The sequence below is a fragment of the Eptesicus fuscus genome, chromosome 18 (genome assembly GCF_027574615.1).
Source record: "Eptesicus fuscus isolate TK198812 chromosome 18, DD_ASM_mEF_20220401, whole genome shotgun sequence".
NCBI classification, from domain to species: Eukaryota; Metazoa; Chordata; class Mammalia; order Chiroptera; family Vespertilionidae; genus Eptesicus; species Eptesicus fuscus.
The window spans coordinates 26,561,479-26,587,534 of record NC_072490.1 but is presented as its reverse complement, the minus strand read 5'-3'; the positions used below and the strand labels follow the sequence as shown (position 1 = coordinate 26,587,534).

At 35.4% G+C, this 26,056-nt stretch overlaps 1 protein-coding gene across 1 annotated transcript in view; it reads right to left on the bottom strand.

Moving 5' to 3' along the window:
- The window catches only part of DNAJC13 (DnaJ heat shock protein family (Hsp40) member C13), a 111,234-nt gene that overhangs the window by 39,924 nt on the left and 45,254 nt on the right, over positions 1-26,056 (bottom strand). The window contains exons 20-33 of the mRNA XM_008153130.3: positions 25,362-25,505; positions 21,299-21,381; positions 19,404-19,557; positions 15,190-15,293; positions 14,175-14,334; positions 12,691-12,753; positions 11,522-11,623; positions 9,903-10,007; positions 8,944-9,146; positions 7,790-7,874; positions 5,580-5,734; positions 4,810-4,855; positions 2,139-2,293; positions 263-464 (exon numbers count right to left, since the gene is read on the bottom strand). Of these exons, the coding sequence (XP_008151352.2) occupies positions 263-464; positions 2,139-2,293; positions 4,810-4,855; positions 5,580-5,734; positions 7,790-7,874; positions 8,944-9,146; positions 9,903-10,007; positions 11,522-11,623; positions 12,691-12,753; positions 14,175-14,334; positions 15,190-15,293; positions 19,404-19,557; positions 21,299-21,381; positions 25,362-25,505 (1,761 nt within the window). The remainder of the gene's footprint in view (positions 1-262; positions 465-2,138; positions 2,294-4,809; positions 4,856-5,579; positions 5,735-7,789; positions 7,875-8,943; positions 9,147-9,902; positions 10,008-11,521; positions 11,624-12,690; positions 12,754-14,174; positions 14,335-15,189; positions 15,294-19,403; positions 19,558-21,298; positions 21,382-25,361; positions 25,506-26,056) is intronic.

Genomic DNA, 26,056 nt, shown 5'->3' with positions numbered 1-26,056 from the left:
GTAATATATATAAAATTAAGTTTGTTTCATTTCTGTCACAGAAGGTCAAGATTATAAAGATCCTAATACTCCCTCCAAAAAAAAAATCTTTCAGTTTGGTGTGTACCCAAATACACTGAACTACCCTTTACATGGTGCTTAGAGTAAGAGCAGATACTTCAGGAAGCCATTAACCTTCTAGAACTGACAGAAGAAATACCCAGAAATGATTAGAGGCTATTTTTTATACTTTAAGAAGACACAAATTAATCTGCTAACTTACCGGGTCTTTAATTGGCCAGTCTGGAAATCGGAGTGTATCACAAAGTTGTTTGAGGTAATAAATATTACAAAATAGTTCATTTTCTAGTTGTGGATAGTTGATAACTGGGATGGGACAATATTGATAAAGTGCTCTAGTGTTACTCTGAAGACGAGGTGTGAAATCAGCAAGATGGGCAGCGATCTTCTCTATCATGAGACGCCTACAATAATAAAAACATCCAAGCATTACGAAAGGATTATTTTATTTTAAAGAAAAGGTTTAGATAATCATGCAAAATAATTACATGGACCTTCTTATGAGTAACTCATTTGTTTAGAATACCATGAGAATGTTACTCAGGGTATTTTAAACTTATATAAAAACTTTCAATGGATATAAACTTATTTGTAATACCTACCTACAAAGAAGACCATAGAAAGAAAGGCTGATATTACCAGTCCTTCCTATTACAAGTCACTGCTACTGAAATATCAGTCATGAGATGGTCAAATGGTAAGAAATCTGCATGCAGCACATGGGCATAGCCAGGGAACTCAATTAGCTATCATCCCAAAGAAGCTCACTGCTTGGTATTTACTTTAGTCAATTTAACCAATCTGGGATCTGGCCCTCAGCTAAGCAGAAATTTGATTTGATTAGTACTCTGAAAGTTACATCTTTTAGATGGGGAAGGCATAACAATAAATTTCAGAAGAAAAATATTACATAAAAAACTGTGTTGTAAACTTCTTTATATTCTTATATATTTTTTCCTAAAGAAAAATGATGACCACACAGAATATATTCAAACTGGTGGCTAGCACATGCCAAGCCTATGGGTCAACCTATAGGAGGATACAAATGATAACCAGCAGGTGGCATTGTGAGTGTGAAGTCAGCCACAGGAGAGTGAAGGACTGACTCAGGACAACTGGCGTTCAGCTGAGAGGACTGAGGGGTTCTCCACAGAGGTGGCCCTGACACTGGAACACTCAAGTGCCAAGTCTTTCCTGTACAATGACATCTGCTTCTGGGCTTCTCCTTTTACTACGTTTCCATCAGCTTTTCCCTATGGCATTCTCCTAACAAGGAGATTCGTTAGGAATCCTAATCTCCAGAGTAAGGTCAAAATGTTCTGGCTATGGAGCCCTCATTCTAAAATGAATTTAGAATCTCTCTGGTATGGTTCATTTTATATGGGCATAATTTTTTTTTATTTTTTATTGATTTTTTACAGAGAGGAAGAGAGAGGGATAGAGAGTTAGAAACATCGATGAGAGAGAAACATCGATCAGCTGCCTCTTGCACACCCCCCACTGGGGATGTGCCCGCAACCAAGGTACATGCCCATGACTGGAATCGAACCTGGGACCCTTGAGTCCGTAGGCTGACGCTCTATCCACTGAGCCAAACCGGTTTTGGCATATGGGCATAATTTTTAATTAGTGGAGTACAGTTCTATTTCCAAATACCCAAGAACTGTGTTTTGATTTTATCTCCACATATTCCATAAATATATATTAGTTCACTGCCTAAAATTGTACCAGTTCTGCAAACTGACTTAACCTTTTGCACTCGGATGTCGAGTGTGACTCGAAACGGTTAGCATTAGAATAAAGGAATCGAGAAAAAAACAAGCGAGTGCAAAGGATTAAGAAGCACCAATGATAAAGGGGTCTACACCTTTATGCAAAGCTCTATTAAGGTCACAGTAATTTTGTCAAATCATGTCAAAAATTGAAAAAAGCTTATGGCCTTGTCGCTTGATTTGACACCAATGACTGCTGTAGCTTCAGATTATGCCACTAGTAAAAGCAGGTCTTTTCACAACAGTCAAATCAGATAGCAAGGGGCAAAGATTCTGAGTATAAAATACAATCAGCTGAGTACTTACCTCATTTCACTGCTCCAGATTGCTTCTGGTGTGTCAAATTCTCCAAGAAAAATCTCAGAAAACTTTTCAGACTCATAATTTTCTAAGTAACAAACCATTGCTTCTGGTAGGATGTGCCCAAGTATACTTCTTTGAAAAATATCTTGTCCTTTTGACTTAAAACAAAACAAAATGTTGTCAGAAACAGTAAAGCTATCTTTCAATTTTTTGGCGAACATTTAAGAAAAGAAAACTAGAAAAAATTGCTTTTGTGCTCTGGAAATTTAGATAGAAACATGGCAAAATGTGAAGTGAAATGTTTCTGGTTTAAAGTGGCTTGACAAGAGCTCCAAGGTGAACTAACACCTTCAGCCCTGCAGCAGTCTTAACCTCATCAGGTGCCAGGGCTGCCAACTGGCCTTTGACCATGAACAATAGTGATGGACAACACAGAAAGATATGAAAGAGATTAACATCAGCTATTCTGTGTTACATCGTGGACTGCAGTTCCCACCTATACCTGCTTGTTTTCAAAAACAAGTAAAATTAGTAAATCCAGCCCTGACCGGTTTGGCTCAGTGGATAGAGCGTTGGCCTGCGGACTGAAGGGTCCCAGGTTCAATTCTGGTCAAGGGCATGTACCTTGGTTGCGGGCACATCCCCAGTAGCGGGTGTGCAGGAGGCAGCTGATTGATGTTTCTCTTATCGATGTTTCTAACTCTCTATCCTTCTCCCTTCCTCTCTGTAAAAAGCCAATAAAATATATTTTTTTTAAAAAAATTAGTAAATCCAGAAAATCAAGATCTTAAAGTAGGAATGGGGAATATTGGGCCCTCGAGCCATATAAGGCCCACAAAATCATTTGGTCTGGCCCTGCCAAAGCATTAGGGGTGAGTTAATTAATTAAATGTTCGACCGAATATAAATATAGCAGGCTAATTTTTAAGTTGATAATTCTACATAGGCTACCAGTGATGTTATAAATATCCAAATGGCCCTTGGCAGAAAAAAAGGTTCCCCACCCCTGTCTAAATGAGTCTCTTGGCATGAAGGTGGCTAGGACTTAGATGAATTCCTATTCAAAGTAAGTATAATTAACTATATTAAAAACTCCACATTCTCTGGCTGGCCAAATGGAGTCAGGGTAATGATCACGCTTAATCATACTAAATTTTAAAACTCATTTTTCTGCCTGATGGAAATAAAATCCTAAAGACAATAAGAACTTCTCTTATTTCCTTCTAGGCAAACTGAGGACATTTCATTTCTTTAGGATTTGGCAACGGCCCAGGGAAAAAACCCAGACATGGTTTTATCACTTAGTGCAAAGAAAAATTAGATTATGAATATTTTTAGGCCTTTTGCTAATAAAAACCATAAATTTACTATCTGTTAAACTTTTGGCTGAAGAATTGCTTGTTCTGTTCTTTACAATACTATTATTTAGTAATTCCTGTATCCAGAGTTCTGCTATAAAAACAACACTATTTTGTTTTAATTACTCTAAATATTGTTAGATGAAATGACATATATAGTTTCTCATATAAAATTTGAAAATAAGATTACATATGAATAACTGCACCACAAAAACGTAAAAAAAAATGCCCAAAATGCCTAAGGCTACATTAAGGTAATGTCATTAGAGGCAATTTTTGAAAACTTTTTTATATTTTCATTTTCCATTTGTATAAAGTTGTGAAAATGACACTGGCATGGGCATCACTTTAATATTATCAGAGAGACAGACTATGTCGTAGGGCTTCACTGGCTACTCTATAAACATGCAGTTCGGTCTAGTGTCAAAGTGGTCTAACATTCTTGGTTAGACTCCTAAACAAATGATCTGGTTTTGGTTTATTCTTCTGCTCTTAAGAAAATCTGAAAACCAATGCTCCATGAAAAAAGCCTAACGAAATTTGAAACACACTTCAGTTATGTGTTGACAATAAATATCTCTGCAAATATATATTTAAAGTTTCAGGTTGAATAAGTCATCTTTTTCTGGATTCCTACTTTCCCTCCTCAGTAAAATGACAAGAAAAGTGCCTAAAAAATTAAGTAGCTTTAAAAAAGAAATCACCATCTTGGAATCTGAACAAAAAGAAAGTTTAAGTCATACTGAATGTTAATTGATTATATGGGACTCAGGTATATAATGAACTATTTCTGAAAATTAATCCAAATTTTACACAAAGGGAACACATTACATTCAGTGTGGTGTCACGTTATAATCCACATCTTCAATTTGCAATATGAAGTCTAATGAGCAACATTTATTTTCATTAAAAAGTATTAGCTTAGCCAGTGATGGCGAACCTATGACACGCGTGTCAGCACTGACAAGCGTAGCCATTTCTGATGACACGCGGCCGCATGCCAAGGATGAGACATTTGCTGCTCCTGAGGATGAAACATTTGCAACTAGAGTCTTGGAGTTAATTTTTTCCTCAAAGTGACACACTACCCGAGTTATGCTCAGTTTTTTGGAGAAGTTTGACACACCAAGCTCAAAAGGTTGCCCATCACTGGTTAGACTGTGTGCGATGTACCATAAGGGACTGTAAAAATGTACTAAAATAACACTTGCCCTCAAGTGCTCCTAATCTAGTAAACATACATAGCTCAGGAAGCTTTGTTGCCAACACATCTTACCCAGTGTGAAACATGCATGTAGAGGATTCATCTGGCTTACCTCCTCTGACTTGAAAGCCTGTTTGGCATGCGTATACTTCAAAAATCTAGGGGAAAAGATTACTTATCAGACACAGAAACTGATTTAGATTTAGTAACCTTAGTTTTTTAAAGATGAGGTCTTTCTATATAAGTAAAAGCCATAAAAGGCAACTTGTAAATCCAGATCGCCAAAATGTTTATTTTCTCATTAACACAAGAACTTAAGTGAACAGAAAGGTTTTTAAACTATGGTCATATTAAGGTTAGATAATAACGTGAAAAATTATCCAATTTTTGAAATTATTTATTTTTATTGTATTTATTGAGAGGGAGAAGGAGAGGGAAACATCAACCCGTTTTTCCACCCATTCATGCATCCACTGGTTGCTTCCTGTATGTGCTCTGACTGGGGATCGAACCTGCAACTTTGGCACATCAGGACAATACTCTAATCAACTGAGGTACTCACCAATAGCACAAAGTATCCAAATTTAAGAAAAAAAAATTACAAAATTGCATGCACAATAGGAATATGGTTACATTAAACATGTATATTAAAATACTAGGTGATAAAATTCTTATGTTAGATGTGATAAAAATGGTGTAATACTGAGTCACTTTCCCCTATTCTTCTAATTTCTGTATTTTCAGACATATAAACTATTTTATAATGAAAAATTTAATGAAAGCAATGACGTGTACACACACACACACACACACACACACCACAAATCAATCCATGTACAATTCCAACAATAATTTTAAATAGATTACCATTAGAGTTCTTACCGAGCTACAGGAAGCACATTGGAACCTGTATACATCATGATAAAGAAAAATACTCCAGTAAGATAAAGACGAGGTAACTGTGGGTTATCTTGCATGATATGGTATAACAAAATAGCAACCTTCTCAACAAGGATAGGGTCAAAGGTCAGCAGTAGCTAAAAAAGAATTAAAATGTTTTTGTTACTGGGTTGTAAAAAAATTGCAATATCATCATTCATTTTAGGTTTATGTATTTCTTATACTGAGGTTATAGTTTCTTATATGCAGTAAGTTACAAAATAAAAATCCATGGGATTCAGTAAGCTTGTCTATCAAATATTACTAGCAAAAAAAAAAATAAACTTAAAACAAGAGTAAGTACTAGCTCAGATTAGGAGGTCAAAGTTTTAGATTCATATATGAGATTCTAAAAAGATTTGAAGATGATTCATTTTACAATAGTTAATGCAGAGATATAAAATATTAGAACTGATCAAAATTTATTCAGAGAAAGTCCAAACATGCCTGAAGCTGTTTTGTCACCATTATAGGTGAAATTGTTTCTTGTGCAGGAATCTTGTGAGAAAAGGGGGAAAAAAAGCAGCAATCCTTTGGTTTATTTTCAGTTGAGCGGATGAAGTATCCCCCAAAGAAGACTTAAGAACTCAGGGAGCAGAGAGCGCCATCAGTAACATAGCGGTCAACAACAGATCTACACATGCAGGTAGAGGACAAGAGGGTAACCAAATATCAGCAGTTATTTCTACTACTAGAAAGTGCCAAAAGATGTGGGCTCTAGAAATCTGAACTGGCAATACTTGCATCTGAGATCGCAGTAATGAAGCTCGGGGAAAAAAAAAAGTCATAAAACATTGCTAGAATAAATACTTGATAAAGAAATATAGTAAGTTTTAGCTTAATAAAAGTGGCATGTCAATTTTCTATAAACAATTACTTCCAAAAGAATCCCCAATGTGATGTCAAATGTTACTAGTAAAAAAAAATAGATTTAAAACAAAAGTACTAGCTCAGATTAGGAGGTCAAAGTTTTAGATTCAAATATGAGACTGAACAGCTATATGTCTTTAATAATTTAAATTTCTCTGTGTTCAAAAAGGTGTTTAGTACTATGACATTTTTTTCATGGAAAAATCGAGATACAGTAACATAGGATTTGACAACACTTTTAACAAAATATGGGAATTAGCAGGCAAAATCCCAAAGTATTTGAAATTGTGACTATACCGGAAAACTTGGACATTTACTGGTATCTTAGAGGTATCTAAGACCAGTCTAAAAATTCTAAAGCTATATCCAATGGTAAAACTGGTGATTGCTCTTAAAATCAAATGAAGTACAAAAATCTGTACCAACCAATATAGATAATGTTCCTGAAAACAACTACTGCCTAACTGTGCTTAGCAAGATTCAGGTCTTCCAGAACATAGAAAATTAAAGAAAAACAAAATAGTTAAAAATATATAGGAGGCATATATTGTTAAAAGGAACTACTTTTAGAATTAAAATTCTTTTAAATAACTTTAATTATTTAGATATTACTAAAGATGTTTGGTTAATTAAAATAGATCTTTCCCCCACAAAGTTTCACATTACGCTGACCAAATCTGTTAAAATTTGTTTTTTAGTCATCCTTTCTGGGCCTGAAGGATGCATTACTTCTTTCCTTTCAGTTTCATAGGTATTGGAAAAACATGTGGGAAAGTTAGATTTTCAGGTACGGTCCTTCACCTACATGCCAAGAGGGTCCAGAATAGAAAACAAAAGCCTCTCCCACCAGCTCACATACAGCAGCACAGTCCTCTTGGCTGGGGCTGGGGAGGTAGTGGAATATAAAGAACAGTAACTGCAGTGCACTTTCACTTAAGCATCTGAACAGAAATGTCCACAACAGAAAAGCCCACAGCAAATCAGAGTACAACACCTTTAAGTTATTACAATGGTGTGATTTTAAGAATGGATAATAACTAAAACCTTTAGATAATAATTCTGGAGTCTTCCCATATTTACATTCTTGGATACACAATCTTCCACAGTCTATTCAGAACAACAACTCAATTAGCAGTAAGTGAAGTAAACCTAATTCAGGGTTCAGGCTTTTTGAAAATGGAATAGACTACAAAGAAACAATGACTGGGATTCCTAGTAAAATTAAATAAGGAAAATGATTCTTAAAATAGTATTCCTAATTTGGTAACATAAGAGTAACTCACCTGAATAATATGGGGAAGGCAAGCATTGTCTGAGAGCAGTCTTTTCACTCTGGGTAAAGGCCGAATGATAGCATTATCTTGATCTCTAGAAAATATTTTCTAAGGTCAACTTTTAATATTTTCATTAAAATTTATATGATCAGAGCATATGACATTCTACTAGGCATGAAGCATATTACCTTACTTTTTTTGTTAATGAAGACTAAGCTCTCATACAGCTGGGAACATGATTAGGTATTTTGGTTTAAATCTATTTGGCTGCTTAATATGACTTCATTTCCTTCCATAAGATTTCCTTGAAAAACAGTACCCTAGAAGAGCCAGAGACTCTTATTTATTATTTAATTGATTAAACTTGGTGTTGTCCAACACTGTCAGTGGAGATTCCCCCCCAAAAGGGCATATCAAACTAAGTCACATAAATTTAAACAATTTATCTACTCTTAGTGTTTTCCAAGTACAGCCTTAATTCAATGCTACATTATTCTAACGACTATTTATGTCACTTTAAGTCTGATCTGAATTTTAAAGAAAACTAAAACATTAAAGCCTCGTTATAAAATTGACAGTTCCTCAGTAATTTCCATCACAAATATCTGTAGCATAATAAAGTAAATTGATGTACATGCAAATATTTTATGAAGATTAAAATGTCTCATTGAAGGGTCATAATTATGATTATCACTGGATAACAAGGTCTCACCTTCACTCGTCAGGTGGGGCAAGATGTGAGCCTAGACTCATGTTCCTATACCAGGAGTGGCTAACCTGACAGGTCAGGAGCTGGCACCTGCCACTGTCTACAGACTGCAGTGTGCTTATTTCAACAGTTTATACCTGATTCATATGAATGGCAACTGTTACCATTGCTAGAATGCAGCTAGTAAGCCTCAATGTAGTATCATTATTTGTAGTCTTTCAGAGAAAGATGTTTTTAGCTACTTTACCAATATAATTTACAAATTGTTTCCTTATATCTTCTTCCAAAAAAGCTCCAAAATTCAAAGCAGCATTCCCCCCAAGCCACAAATGGAATACCGTTGCTTTAAATCACCGAAGTACTCCCATGCCATCACAGAGGAAGCATCCTTACAAATGGGGAGAAGATGATTAAGAGTCCCTGGTAACCATGGAAATGTTCAATTACATTTTACCTGCTTGGAAAATATCCACACATTGTGATCAACATGTTCAATATAAGGGTAGCAAGGTCAGTTTCATTTAGCACAGCCTGTCCACTGGCTAGCAGATACCACTTAAGCTGAGGGATTGCCTGTAGTGGTCGCCATCCATCCATGCCTTGAGCCCAGCATCTGGTCTTTGCATTTAACATTCCTTTGGTCCACAGTTCTTGCATCTAAATGAAAGCAAGGCATCATTATTACAGACAAATAAAACAAAACGAAAGGGTTTGCTAATGCTTTCTATTTTTATAGTAAACACATACTAAACTATGAAATATACAAGTTCACTATTAAAGAATAACAACGAACTTTTGTTGACAGGCCTTTAGGAACCCAAATTGGGCTACTAATAAGAAAATAACCATTTAGCTGGTCAACCAGTGAGTATAAGAAACACTGGAAAAAATAAAAACAGTAGGCAGAATGTAAAATGACCAAATTATGCAAACAAAAGGCTTGGTGTTCTATAAAACTCTGGCTAAATTCTGAGTCTGGGAGGCTACGGATGGGAGGGCAGGATCAAACATAAGCAGATGTTAAGAAAGAAATTGCCTTTGGACTGTACAGGCAGTTTTTAATAAATTTCAGACTGCATATTGAAACTTCCTATTCATACAATAAAAAAGATTTGTAGTTTGACATAATTATCAAGATAACAACTGTTACATAAAATTCATTAAAATTCATTAATTCCATTAACTGCTTTTAAACACTAAGATTTGAAGACATCAGTGTACGTGTGTGTTTGTGTTTCTCTAGAAATGCAAACCATCTAATCCTTCATGTAAATATGGAAAGGCAGAACCCTTGGAGCTGATGACACTAATTCAAATTATAGTGTTAAAATATTCCAATATCTCTATGTGTGCTAAGCACAGGGAAATAAGAAGGGCTAAGACTTTCATGAAAAATTTCTCTGAGACACATACCTCATGAAATCCATACGGGCCACTCCTTTCTTTGTCTGCGCTGCCGAAGTACCATTCCTTTTCACTCTCTCTTTTCATATCTGGAGCAGCTTCAATTACATTGCTCTAAGTTTTAAAATAATTTAGTTACTTTTTTAAGACCGAAATTTAAGGGGGCAGTTGTCATAAAAAGTTACATAGTAGTAATTTCTTGGGTTTTATTCCTTTAAAAATTCACCTACATTTTTAAGAGAACTTATTTTAAGAGGTAAGGGTTAAATGTCTAGCCTAATAGTAAAAAAAAAAAAAAAAAAAAAAAGTGACTTGCTTTCTAAGAAGCATTAGAAGTAAATGGGTTCTACATTTACTTGAAAATCTAAGCTAAATTCAAAGATATCTACATTCCTGATGGTCCTTTATAAATTCCCAGGGCACTAAAATTTTAGTAGCAAAGAACACTGCAAATAGCTATAAAAATAAGCATATACCATTAACCTTAAACCACGATGCTCAAAATACTAAAGTTCTTCTTTTGAGGGAAAAACTCATTCCAACTAAAAGTTTCAATAAGCATTAAAATGCTGACAGGAAAGTTTTTGTGGTTTTAAACACTTAGTTTCAATCTATTACTACCACTACAGGTCACTGTTATATAGTTTTATTTATCAATGTTTATAAAAATCTAAAATAGAATTTTATATAATTAGTATATTTTATTAAAACATGGTTTTTAAATACTCTTTTAACTATTAGCTTTCAGTTACTCATATTGAGAGGGATAACAAAGTGGTCAAGAGCATAGACTTCTGGGTTCTAACTTAGGCTCTGTCCCTTATTCACTGACCTTGGGCAATATACCTAGCATTTCTGTTCCTTCGTTTCCTCATCTGTAAAATGGGAGAGTTGTTCGGGATTTAAAGAGTTAACATATTATGTGTACCAGAATAGTACCTGGTACACTGTCATGCTATGCAAGCACCACGATTACTATTATTCATACCTGATAAAATGCCATCATCTATTCAAATAGCACTTCTGTCCACACTCTAGCCAAAATTTAAAATGATACATTCCCCTGCACTAAGACAAAGCATAAACTAAAACAAAACATAACACAGAAAGGAAAGAAAGAAGGGAAGGAGGGAGGGAGAGAAGGAGGAAGTAATGTCCTATGAGCTAAGTACAGATCCCTTCTGTAAGTTAGGTTATCAGAAGAGGCCTTTCAGCAGAGACTGGCAGCTCTGTCCTCTTACTGGCTGGTTTCAAGAAGGTCCCCAGATTCAATGTATATTCTCCATGGCTGTCAATGCTAAAAGTTCTACTTACATAAATGGTGAACACAGTTTAAATCTAAAAGTTGCATTGCCTCAAAATAAGACACATTAGCATTGTAGTTACTTTAAAAGACAAAGAGACATTGAAAAAATAAAAATGAATCATCACTGTCCATTTTGGATTGTTCTTAGTTGTTTTCCCGTTTTTGTGTGACTTAAATCTCCCATGTATTAGTACTATACTTATTGGAGCAATACACTTGTAGCCATATATATTGACATATTTTCAGATTTTTAAGATTCTTTTGATCCTAAAAGTATATTCCACGGATGTAAAACTTGTAAAATATAGATAAGCATACATACTTGCAGTGGTACCGTCGCTCGGCTTACATGGAGATGTGCCAGGGTAAGTAAGTCCACAAGGATTCTAATTCCATTTGAATCCATGAGATCCTTAACATTTTTCTAGGAGACAAAAACATTTTACATTAGTAGTCTAAAACCTTTCTCTTCAATATGAACTACTACCTAAAAGGCTCTCAAGGAAGAGAATATTTGGAATCTGGAAAATTTAACATACAAGTGATACTAATTGATATTTCCAGAATTCTGTGTTCAAGGAACATGAATTTGGACAAAAATAAAAAGGTTAAAGCTATGTTACAAATATATCACATAAAATATTTTACTTAAAAAATAAAAATAAGCAAACAAATGAAAGGCTGGCAGGAATAACACCCACATAAACTCTGGTCCTACAATTATCCTGCATTTTACCAAGGCTTTTTGTTAATAAACAAATTATTCTATAATCAGAAATAAAACCTGGCATATTAAAAAACCTTTTAATGTTCCAGTATATTTCTGTAAATGTAAGATAAAACTGGTAATTTCTTAGAAGTTAGGAAGAGATTATAATTTAAATTAAAATTTCTTAGGACTTACTATCATTTTAAAGCATTTGCATTATTTACTAAAAGACTAAAACTAAGCAAGTTAATATTAGTATAAAAATTTAATTTAAAAAAACCTCAAATTTTATTTTAACATCATGCAATTGTGAATGTTATAAATATTACAACTATAAATTCCTGTTAGAAACCAGCACAAACCTATTTAAATGTCTTAAAAATAAACTATGAAGAGCTAAAGTAACTCTTCATGTCTTCAAATTAGTTGAAAATATATATTGATAAATCAAAATGCATATTGATAAATTAAAAAGTTTCCACTTTCTGTAGAGTATTTACTTCAAATCTAATCCTAAAGAAAAATCAGCTAGCAATTTCACCCCTCATTATTCTTCACTAAGAATTTTATTATCATTAATTTAATCAGTATCTATAATGTTAGGGTAAGATGTACAGAGAATATTTGACAGAAACTTTTTCCTCTAGAAGCTGAGAGTACAGAAAACTTTCTGATCTAAAAAAATTACCATGTCTGGATAATTAACTTAAACTGTAGTAATTTATCTTTTTGTTGCACACTCATGTGACTTTGGAAATAACATTTATGCAGAAATACTGTACCTTATTAAGGATCAATTTGTTAAGGAAGAGGATCAATCTATCTCGTTCAAGTTTATCTGTGCACTATTGAAATAAATGAGAATTTAATCAGAAGTGAACAGAAACACAAGTTAGATGTTACTATCACTGGACAACATCAACCAGCAGCCAGTAAGAAATAATATCATCTTTTAAACATTAAGAAAATCAAAGACAATCAATTATTACAATTCCTCCAATGTTTTACATTCTCTGCAATTTTATATAACTTCTCTAATCTCCCTAGATAGGTGGATATTTTAAAAGACATAAAGAGATGTCAACAAATAGCTTTAAGAATATATGTAAAAATTAAAATAAGTGAATTAGCTCAAATAATACCTTGAATTAAGTAAAAATTTCAAATAATTGATTAATGATGTTTCACATAAATCACATCATGATAAATACAAACAAAAAGGAAAATGTATATGTCTAAAATACAAATGTTATGCCCCAAGTACTCAGATTCAACTAGAGCAGTGGTCGGCAAACTCATTAGTCAACAGAGCCAAATATCAACAGTACGACGATTGAAATTTCTTTTTAGAGCCAAATTTTTTAAACTTAAACTTCTAATGCCACTTCTTCAAAATAGACTCGCCCAGGCCGTGGTATTTTGTGGAAGAGCCACACTCAAGGGGCCAAAGAGCCACATGTGGCTCGCAAGCCGCAGTTTGCCGACCATGGAACTAGAGTAACTGAATTAGAATTTGGTGTAACAGCAAACAATAAGGATTTTCAGCTGGTTATATTATTTTCTAGGTATGTTTTGTCACCTTACTCAGAATCAGTTTCTAATCGATAGCTGAGGCAATTATAACAAGCATTGATGGACATTTGCAAAATTGGTGAAATGGTTCTAAAGCAGTTCTCTAAAATTTAAATTGTTAAGTATAGGAAGAATGTAAACACAAATGAAAAAAACAAAGTGTACACACTGAAGCAAGTAGGTGACACTCAAATTTGAGCTGTGCCATGGATGACCTGATTAATTTGTTCTTTCCTCCTACCATGCTCAAGTGTTAAATGACAAACTTTCTAAAATAAAAAGGTGCTAACTCGTTTCCATTTTATTGATTATCACTATAGTGCTGAAAAGATTTACTAGCTCCACACTTTAAAATTTAGTATGCTAGCATCATTTAAGATTTTTCCAAAATGGAAAACCAAAAGTACATAAAACTCTTTTTACACACCTGTCCAGCTCATCCATATTTAAAGACTGACAAAGAGGTCGCTTAAGTCATTCAAAAGCAGCAAATGAAAAAAATAAACAAGTACTAACCCATTAGTCATTTTCCTACTCGTCTATAAAAAAGTATAATGTAAATTTAAAAATAAAAAACTCATGCAGAAAGTTATGGTAGCAAGACGATCAAATAAAATTTAAATGTAATTTTGAAAATACAAACATGTACTACAATGACACTACCAAATAGCAGATTCCTTAAATGAGATCTTACCCTCTCTAACATTCCAATGATATATCGTGTATCTGTAAAAGGTCCTATTTCTTCATGACATCTGCCATAAACAATAGCAAGGGCTTGTAAACACAGACACTTCATGTTTACTTTTGGGGTGAGCAGGAAACGATGATAGAGCTCATTGAAAAATTCATACCTAGATTTAAAAAAAGTTACAATAAAATTAGCCATGAAACAGTAAAAACATATATATAGTATGTTTTAAGATTACCAGTGGATGCCTGAAACTAGATAGTAACAAACCCTATATATTCTGTTTTTTTCCCAATACATACAAACCTCTGATAAAGTTTAATTTATAAATTAGGCACAGTAAGAGATTAACAATTACTACTAATAAAATACAACAATATAGTGTACAGTATAATTAAGTTATATGAATATGGTCTCTCTCAATATACCTCTTAATGGAGGTGGTTAGTAAGTGACTAGTGGGTGGAGAGCAAATACAATCTATAATAATAAAAGTGTAATATGCAAATCGACCGAACAGCTGAACAGCAGAATGACCATCCGGAGGACCAGGCTATGACACACACTGGTGCCAGGCCCACCATCGCCCCATGATCGCCCTGCAGAGGGAGGCCTAGGCCACCGACTGGCAGGGCAATCGATGGGGGGGCTCCACGGAACCGGAGGTGTGTGGCAGCAGACGCAGGCAGCACCAGGCCAAGGCAGGTGTGGGTGGAGGGCGGGGCCGGGGCTGTGAAGCCGGCAGCCAGGGAAAGGAAGGCCTACGCTTGCACAAATTTCGTGCATCAAACGTCTAGTGTGGGTTAAAGGACAAAGGGATGGTTCATGGGATGGAGCCGGACAGCAGAAGATTTTACCATGCTACTCAAATTTTGCAAATTTAAAACTCATGAATTGTTTATTTCTGGAATTTTTCATTTTATATTTTCGGACTGAGGTTGACTGTGGGTAACTAAAACCACAGAAAGTCAAACTGCAGATAAGGGGAGACTACTGCAAGATATAAAGACTAGCTTACGATCTCTTAATTGATCCACTTTCTTCATTCTCATCTTCTTCCAATAGTAATCTCAGATAATAGTCTCCTATTTTGATTTCCTCTGCCAGGCACTCATATTTAACCTTATTAATAAAAACAAATTACATTACTTTAGTTTACAATATATTTTTGGCTATTTCACATACCCACTTCTTAAATTCTGTCAGAGCTTTTTTTCTTTTCTTGATAAGGCAGCCTTTAAATTAACAATTTCATAATGAATTATCTGGTAATTCATTATTACTAATGTAACTATTTCAGTTAAATGTTAAGAGTCAGAATTACACACCAATTTTATGAATGCAAAACTTGCTGATAAAAATTCACAGGACTACATGGTGTCCATGAAGTCTTAAGAGAAGGAAGAATCAAAACACTTTTAAAGGATAAACTGCTTCATTCCCTTCTTACCTTGCCATGACCAAGCAAGGCGTAAATGGTCCTGCACCACACGTAAGTTTGCCCAACTCAGACAAGCTACTTCAGGTCTTCCCTCATCTCCCAACACATCAACTATATATCACTTTATGATATACTAGAGGCCCGTTGCACGAAAAGATTCGTGCAATAGGCCTTCTTTCCCTTGGCTTCCAGCACTGGTTTTCCTCTAGCACCTGGCACCCAGGCCTTCGCTCCGGCCAGAGTCTGTCTTCTTCGTCTTTGCTGCAGACTTGCGGAGTCTGCAGTCTTGTCTTCGCTGCAGCAGTCCGCTCCTGTAGATCTTCGCCCCTGCCCTCCCTCTCATAGCAGGCGACCTGCTCCGCCTGGCCACTCCACGCTTGGAGCAGCTGGGCGGCGGCCATCTTTGGCCTTCTAATTTGCATACTCACTCTGATTGGCTGTGGGCGTAGCGGAGGTACGGTCAATTTTACATGTTTGTCTATTATTAGGTAAGATTGTTTTACAGTATTCATTCTCTGCATGTCAAATCATCCCACGCTACAAATAAGAGGTGACATACGAGATAGAGCCCATGATAAGAATCTGAGGCGGCACCAGGACCCTTGTACACAGTTAGGCTGCTTATACACAGTTAGCATATTAGCCTTTTATATATTATCTAATAATAGACAAACATGTATACTGACTGTACCTCTGCTACGCCCACACCCAATCAGGAGTGATATGCAAATTAACCCAACAAAGAGGGCAGTTAATTTGCATACACAGGTGCCGAGTGACAGGGGCGGATGTTCCGCCCCACCCCCGGTCTCTCAGGGCCTCTGGGCAGCATGGGAAGGCGGGGCCAGAGCGGAAAGAGGCGGCTCCTGGAACGGAAAGAGGAAGCTCTGGGCTGGAGCAGAAAGGGGCTGGGCCTGAGTGGAAAGGCGGTGCTGGCAGCCAGGGAAAGGAAAGCCCATTCTAGCACAAATCTTCGTGCATCGGGCTTTTAGTATATAGATAATAGCCTAGGTGTCTGTCCGACTGATAGTTATGACTCGCACTGACCACCAGAGGGCATGCTCAACACAGGAGCTGCTGAGCTGCACTGACTTGGCAGCAGCGATTCTCGGGTGATGTACCCTGAAACCAGAGAGGAGGGAAACCGATTCCTCTCGGGCTGCACGATTCCACCTTGGGCCATGGGTTATGTTGTTGCTGGGGCACTGTCGGCCCCAAATCTGGTTTATTGCACACTTGTGTTTGCCTTCCACACCCTGTATGACAGCAACTTTGCAGAGTTCCCTCTCACACTCCAGGACCTCTTGGGGGATGTTGGAAAGCCCATCTCAGCCCGATCCCCACAGGCCAGGCCGAGGGACCCCACCTGCCAGAGGGACCCCACTCACTCCGCAGATGCACTTCAAGCCATACCACCCCAGGTGTGGTCAGCCGGGGAGGGACCACGGGAGATTGACTCCAGGATTGTCCAGCCCGTCTCGCCCAGTCCATTCCTGCCAGCCACCTTCTAATTAATTTCCTTTCAATGTGCACGAATCCGTGCACCAGGCCACTAGTCTCAAATAAAGACTTGAAAGTAACCCAGCTGGTGTGGATCAGTGGTTGAGCATCGACCCATGAACCAGGAGGTCATGGTTCAATTCCCAGTCAGGCACATGCCTGGGTTGCAGGCTCAATCCCTAGTAGGGGGCATGCAAGAGGCAGCTGATCCATGATTCTCTCTCATCATTAATGTTGCTATCTCTCTCTCCCAATTTTTTCCTCTCCCTGTGTACAAAGGAATTACCTGACCTAAATATCAAAATTATTTTTTCAAAGCCTAGAATAACTGACTTCTAAAAATATAAGCTATATTTAATCCAATATATAATGTACATCCATTTCACTTTCTTTCTACACATTCTGAGCATTCAATTCATTCAACTTCTAATTAGTAAGCATATACTGTGTGTGCCACGCACTGTTCTAGTCATCAGGGATACAACAATAAACAAACATAAGACTTTCCATCCTTACAGGAGTAGTAGATAAAAAAGTAAATATAGAATAGTTAGTGATAAGTGCTATAGAATGAAATAAAGCAAGGAAAGGGGATAGAGAGAATGTGTGTGTGTGTGTGTGTGTGTGTGTGTGTTCAGATGATGCCAGCTATCCAGTGAAAAAAATGTTCTAGGCAGAAGGAGCAGCAAGTAGAAAACTCCTGAGTCAAGAACATCAATTTGGTGTTTTTAGGGAACCCAGTGTGGCTGGAGAAAGAGTGAAAGGGTGAGCAGTAGGAGGTAAGATCAAAGAAACAATGCTTGGGGTTCGGGGTTACACAGATCCTGTCTTGTAAGTAATTTTAAAGACCCAGATTTTTACTAAGTGAGATGGGAAGCCATAGGAGCACCGGAGGGCTTTGAGCACAGAAGTGACATAATCTACTTACATTTGAACAAGATCACACCACTGCTATGTTGATAATGAATTATAGGGAGATAAGGGTAGAAGTAAAGATTGCTATAATCCCACAGAGAAAAGAGAGTTGGTTTCTGGATAAATTTTGAAGGTACATTGAATAAGATTTGCTGACAAGTTGGATTTGGGATATAAAAGAAATGATTTCAAGAGTATGACCAGAAAAATAATGAGAAGCCAATTATACAAGATCAGAAAGACTGCAAGAGAAGTAGGTTTAGGGAAAGAACAAGAGCTAAGTTCTAGATGCTTGTTAAATATCCAATTATAGGATAAAAGTATGAAGTCTAGGAAAGAAAGTAGAAGTAGGAGATAAAAATAAGAAAGCCACCAGTAAATAAAAAAATTTCAGCCCAGCTGGTCTGGCTCTGAGGTTGAGCTTCGACCCAGGAACAAGTCGGTTCGATTCCTAGCCTGGGCACATGACCAGGTTGCTGGCTCAATCCCCAGTACAGGAGGCAGCCAATCGTTGATGTTCCTTTCTCATCGATTCTTCTATCTTCCTATCCCTCTCCCTCTTTCTCCCTCTAAAAATCAATAAAAACATATTAAAAAAAAACAAAACACATTTCAAGCCTCGAGAGGATGGGGTCACTGAAGCAATGATTATACATGAAAATAGGTCCACGAACTGATCCTTTGGAACCAATCAACATTTAGTTGGAAAAATAGGGAAAATGAGCAAATGAGTGGCCAGTGGAGGAGAAAATCCAAGAGAATATAAATTCCCAAAATCAAAGTAAAGAAAGTCTTTCGAGGAAGAGTAAATGAGCAAAATAAAATCATTCCATGTTTTTGAAATGCAGTTAGGTTAAAGATCAAAGACTACATGGTCATGAGCACGCTCAAATTTACAATTGTAATAAGAGTTTAAATTATACACATGCATATGAAATTATCTACCACCAGATTTCTTGTTCTTGTTTTGTCATTTCTCACATCAATATTTTAATAGAACAGCAAAATATGGTCACATTCAGAATCAAATTACCAAAAAATTAATTAAACAAGCTACAAAGAACAAGGAGAACAGACTACGTTTCCATGGAGAAACAATCTAAAGGGGGAAAAAAGAAACCAAGCGAAGAACAGATCTAGAATGCATAGAATCGAATTTATTAAAACTGCTACACGATTATCAGGTACAAAGCCGAGTTACTGAACAAAATTGTTTTTTTTATTTTTTTGTCTTTTGCAAAGATTAAAGTTTTCCAAAGTTTCCTCCATAAAATTAAGAGATAAAGGTAAGGATATATGTTACATAACTATGAACTTAAAACACTCCAAAAATACATGATTAAAAACACTAATATACTATAAATATTAAACTTTACCTCAAATTCGTGGTGGTTCCAGGCAATCACACTGGCACTACCAAGCTCTCTATCAATATTAAATGCTCTCATTTCAGATTCAAGACTATCTCTCAATTCTTCTCGAGTTTTGAAATTCCAAATTAGGTTTGATCTGGCATGGTCCTGACCAAACCTAGACATATATATAATCAGAAGGAAACAATAAGCATGAAGCAAAAATCTATAACTATCCCTTACTACATCTTATAATAATCAAGAAAATAGTACAATTAATAAACTTTAGCAAGTGTAAATAAAGAAAATAAAAATTCTGTAAAGTAAGTATACTAAAACATTAATGGTAGAATTTTGGTGATAGGTACACAGCTATTCACTCTAAAATTACTTCACCCTTTCTACATATTTGAAAGTTTTCATAGTAAAATGTTGGGGGAGAACTGAACTCATACTATAAAACAAATCTGTGTGAATTTCAAAAGAAAAAACTGATATTTCAATTTCAATATATATATATATTCTAATATAAATTCCAGCCAGGAAATAACTAGATATCAAATTTCAAGTTGGGGAAGATAAGAATTTCTGGATTATTGGGTGTGAAATGTGTGGGATGAGCAATATTCTACATTAGAACCGTATAAACTACCTAAGAAAGAATATTGATAAACTGCCAAGTTCTGACTGATATTTTCAAAGTATCTTCCTTTTATTTTTGGAATAACTTAACCACTGCAATAAATTTAGACACAATTCTGAACTGGGGATGAATAGGCTTCATATACATTCACTTTCAGTCTGTAATCCTCCTAGAAAGCCTGGCATCAGAGTTCTAAGGGAGTTCTAGGGGGCACAACACAATTGAGGGATTCCTAAAGAAGAAAAACAAGGCATATTCTTAAGGCCATACTATTGCATATAATAAAAGGCTAATATGCAAATCGACTGAACGACAGAATGACCGGCCGCTATGACGCGCACTGACCACCAGGTGGTCAGTGCGCTCCCACAGGGGGAGCACCACTCAGCCAGAAGCTGGGCTCATGGCTGGCAAGCACAGCAGCAGTGGTGGGAGCATCTCCCCCCTCCGTGGCAGCGCTAAGGATGTCCAACTAACAGCTTAGGCCCCTCAGTCGACATCCCCCGAGGGCTCCCAGACTGCGAGAGGGCACGGGGCCAGGCTGAGAGGACCTCCCAGCCCCCAGTGCACGAATTTCGTGCACCGGGCTTCTGGTATACTATATACATACAATATATTTTAAAAGTACTTTGGGAAGTTTTCAAAGCACATATTTTCTTCTTTTAGACAAAATATAATCAATAGGTCATCTTCCAGACTGAATACTATAGGTTATCTCAAAAAAAGGTTTGCAAACTCCCCAAAATGGTTTTTTAAAAGAGTCCTTTTGTGTGTGTGTTGGGGAGAGGGCTAAGGAGAGGTAATAGATGAGAATAAGAAGGGGTTACCATATTAGAAAAGCTGAAAAAGTGTATCATATAAGCTAACATGGATACTCATTTTCCATTAAGACTCCTTATGTTTCCATCACTCACCTCTTTTTAAGACTCCATTCTCAACAAGTCTTCAAATTATAAAGCAGTTATTTCTAAACCATAATAGTGTTTTAAAGTAGCCATCTATAAACCTTACTAAACATTTAAAAATAACTTAGGCTCTTGAGTCTACCAACATTCTATAAAAGGCTTTAATTTTACTTAAGTATCACTAAAAGGTCATACCAATCCTAGTGGTTCCAGTTCCTGACCTCAATAGCATAAAATTACCTGTGGCATAAAGCACTAGTTCCAAACAAATAAAAGACAAAACAAAACAACAAAATCTGTTATGATTCTTCTTTAATGGAAATGCCAAATTTAATCTACATTGAAAAAAAAAAATAAAGCCTGAAGTTTACCTATAATAGAAGAGATCCCAATTTGCTTCTATTTTTATTCTTTGTCTCCTCTTTCGAAGAACTACTGGCTTTTGATTTACATTCTGGAAAAAAAAGAAACTTCATAGTGCTCAATCTGGGGCTACCAAGTAGGCTAAATCAAAAGATCATCACTTTGTAAGTGGCAAAAAATATTTCCTTCATCAAATTTTGGCAGAAACAAAATTACTGAAATAAAATCTATAAAATATGAGCATAGAATATTAGATTTATTACAATATAATACTTTGTCAGCATATAGTTCTATAGTGTTGCTGAAATATTTTCATGTAGCCTAAACTTATTGTTTCAACACCAAACTTAGTTAAAATTTATAGTGACGACTATTAAAATTTATAAAAGTCAAAAACAGTGACTTGTTTTAAACATTTACATGCAGTTAATACAGAAGCCATGGGAAAATAATGAATGAAAAAGATTACAAGTCATGAAACTGCTACCAAAATCAAGAAGAGCAAGAACAAATTAAAATAACTAATGGACAAGAAATAAGTATCTACATTCAGACACATGTGAAGTGAGACTTGAATTTAATTTATTAGACAAAGAATATCAAAGACAACTCCACATGCCAGGCAGATATGAATTTCACACATGTAGCAGGAACTTAAAACTCACCATATTGTTTCTGTCCTGAATTTAATTGTAAAAAGGAAAAAATAAAAAATTTTTTTAAGAAAATAGAGTCTATATCTGCTAAGGTATATACAAATTTTACAAGTATGTCACCAATATAAAACACCTTCACTTTAAGACAGAAAAAAAGTCCCAGCTGCTTCTCAGACTCAAATTTTAGGCAGTTATAAACCCATTTAAGAATTCACAAAAAGCTATGGCCACCATTCCAGGAAAAAAAACACACATATGTAAGGTTTACAACTGAAGTGGAAGATTTTAAAGATTTCTTGAAGTCTATACATGAACTGCAGGTTAAAAATCTCTACTCCAAGTAAAACCTGTATGTATTTCAGACATGAAAATTTTATCTTCAATGTGACAGAAACAAAAAGTGGAAGTAGTATTGATTAAAACATGAAAATCTTAACTTCATTAAATAAGTGGCAAGTTATATAAAATAAAGAGACTAAATGATATAGAGAGACAAATGGTAAAATGAGTAGTACATTTTAAAAAGTAAATGCTCTTTGAAATATAAAAGCTATTAACTATAATAGAAAACGTTTTCTACAAATTTTAATTCTATGCACTATCATGACAAGTAATGTAAGGTGAACTTGAATAAAATTTATACTCAATTAATAACAAATCTTTCCTTAAAATCTTAACTAAGAAGTACTTTCTTCAATTTTCCCTGCCCTCAGGACAAAAAGCTAAGAGTCTAGAGTAATGAAAATGTAAATGCTATACCAAAAAGATAAATAGCTCTTCAAATCCTGGGCTGACTGATTCAGAGACTCAGTCTTATTAAGTCTAAGCCCCAAATAGCTAAACAAACCCAAAACATAAAAATCAAATAAATAGATAAAAAGTAATTTTGTATATAAACCGAAGGTTATTATTAATCCAACCAAAACATTAGCTATATATGGAAATGACTTCATAAACATCCTGATTATATATGAAATGTAGTTAATTTCAAAGACTTGCCAGTTAATCTTGACAATGATTTTCAGACTTTAGCTAAGGTATAAGATCATTCCAATATGTGGTGTTAATATTTACGAATAAAACAGTCACAAAGGTTATTCATTATTTCATTAAAATATTAATGTTGAAAACAGTATTCTGGCAGAAATAATTAGTATGCTACCAAAATAATTTCTTGACCAACATTTGTCTATTTGGTGTCATTATTTGCTCAACATTTTAGATAATACCCCATGTAAATGAAACCAACAGACCAATTAAACATTATTGATATTAAAAATAAATTCCCTCTGAATTGTTGTCTTTTAATAACAGATGTTATCCACATTTCTAGCTAAAATAGCTTTAGAGCACTCTCCCACTGGGGAGCAAGCCCGAGTCTTTCCTGTCCCCTCTTCCCTTAGGACCAATTACCTTTACCTTTCTGTGTCCAACTCTAAGGGCATCTTTCTTTTACCTCTGTAGCTCTTCTCCGGAACCCATTTCTTCTACCGCTCCCTTCTTCTACCTCTGACTTTCTAAATAAACTTCCTCTTATAGTTTGAATAAAGAAAGCAGCTTTGGATTCAAGCTTAGGCTGAATAAACGTGACACATGAAATCTGATGCCAAAAACTTATTTTCAGCATAATTATATCCAACAGCTTAAAAACGTTATTTTAGAAATGGGTTTAACCACCTGAAGCCAGAGTTTGTAATTTTTAATAACTGCAAAAGCAGGTTTACAGTTGTGAGTACATAAAACAGCTTATTCTTGTATTATTAATTATATTATTTTCCATATAAACTGTAACCCTACTCTGGCCCCACCCTATCTAGTGCTTTTATTATCTTGCTTGTAAATCAAATCAACCCTGTAGGATAAAGAAGGGAGGTATTGTTATTCTGATTTTATGAAAGAGGAAAGTAAGGTTCTGAAAACTCATAATTTGCTATAGGGGTTAATAAGAGACAAAACCAGGCTAAGATGTAGGTTAATCAATTCAAAGTTCAGAATTCCTAGCCATTTGCAAGCCTGTCTAATAACTCTTTATATTGTATATGTCACTCATACAAATTAGCATTAACCAATTATGCTCAAGTTCTAGAGAACTTTTCTTTGGTCTCAATTTCAGATAGTCACACACGACTCTAGTATTTGTTCTGTTGCACCCGATGCATTATGTTTAGATGTTCTGAAAATGCATAAAAAACTTGTTTTAGAAAGACATTTCTATTACTTTCCTTAAATAAGCAAACAGCTACCATAAATAAGGAGATGGTTAAAGGAAAAAAATTTAAGTGTGATCAACAAACACAAGATCAAGTCAATTTTTACAAGATATCTTAAATTATTCTTAATCACTGCACATTCTATCCTAAATAGAAGAATGGACACTACTGAATTAGGTTCTGCAGCATATATTATATACTGAAAAATTAGACTAAAACTGTTTTACATCTGACCTTGATTTGAGAATCTAATATTGAAAATTTCAAGTACACACAGCAAATTTACTTTAAAAATGTGCATCCCGCCCTGTAATGTGTCTCCACTCACATTGACGTTTCTCTCTCTGTCCCCCCCCCCCCCCCCCCCCCTTCCATTCTCTCTAAAAATCAATGGAAAAATATCCTTAGGTGAGGATTAAAAAAAACACACAAAAAAGTGCATCCCATTTCTAAAACACTTGTCTGGCTAGCTCTGGATTAAAAAGCTAAACAGGAGCACTGGCCGGTATGGCTCAAGTGGTTGGAGCATTGTACAGAAGGTCACAGGTTTGATTCCCAGTCAGGTTGTGGGTTTGACCCCTAGTCGGGGCGCATACTATAGGCAACCGTTCAATGTCTGTCTCACGTTTCTATTCCTCCCTCTCTAAAATATAAACAGGTCCAGCCAGCATGGCGCAGTGGATGAACCAGAAGGTCATGGTTTGATTTCCAGTCAGGGCACATGCCCAGGTTGTGGACTCGATCCCCAATGTGGGTCATGCAGGAGGCAATTGATCAATGGTTCTCTCTCATCATTGATGTTTCTACCTCTCTCCCTCTCTCTAGCTCTCTGAAATATATAAAAATAATAAAAAAATAAACAGGAAGGGCAACTTTATTTTTATAGCTACAAAACAAAGTTCAGAGAAAGAAGGAAAAAGATGCATATAAATGAAAAAAGTATAGAAACTCGAAGTTATGGAAGAAAATTAAAAGTAAAATTTTATCTTAAATTTCATATTAAATACTTAACTAAAACCCTAATCATTTATTCAAAAAACTATGAATTAAGAAAAATTCACATAAAACTCTGAATCAGAATTAGGCAACATTTCTTCAAGTATTCAGTCACACATATCTGACTGCCATCTCAGTGAGCAGCAAAGGTACAGTGAACTTAGAATATACAGAAGTGCTGGAACTCTGGAAGCAGATTTTCTTTTTACCTCTTTTTGAGAAATACCCATTCTATCTCTCCAATGCATCAACACAAGATCCACTTTTTCTTTGGCAAATTTTTCAACTTCTTTAGCAGCTTTTCCAGCTAGTCTTTGCCACTCTGGAACTTTATTAAATTTTCCATACTGATCCTGTAAAATAATGTTGAAATCCATTACAGTCCTGTTTACAAATTTATTATAAAAATGTAACTAAACCTGATTCACACTATTTTACATGATTAAATAAATACTGAATGTCAGGGCTCAGTGAAAAGACAATTTCTGCAATAAATTATACTTTTTGTTCAAGAAATCTTAACCTGCTACTTAGTTTTCAAGGTGATTTCTTTTAGAGAGATGGCAACATGTAATTGGGGGATGGATGCAGAAAAATGTGGTGAGTACAGAAAAAACCAGACACATAAGACAGTAAATAACGAAATATCTTAAAACATGTTAATATTCTCAGACACCCCAACCTTAATAATTAAAATAGCTCTGCAAGAAAAAAATCTGAACTAAATTAACCTTTGCATGTGTTGGCCCCTTTCACCAACAATATTTATCAATTTTGTGCAAAACATCACATTACACACTTGAATTTTTTTTAAAAAAATCAATTCCAAAATGTGACAAGCTCAATTAGAGAAACAAAATATACAAAATTATTACTATTCATAAAATTAGTTATAGTGATAGGT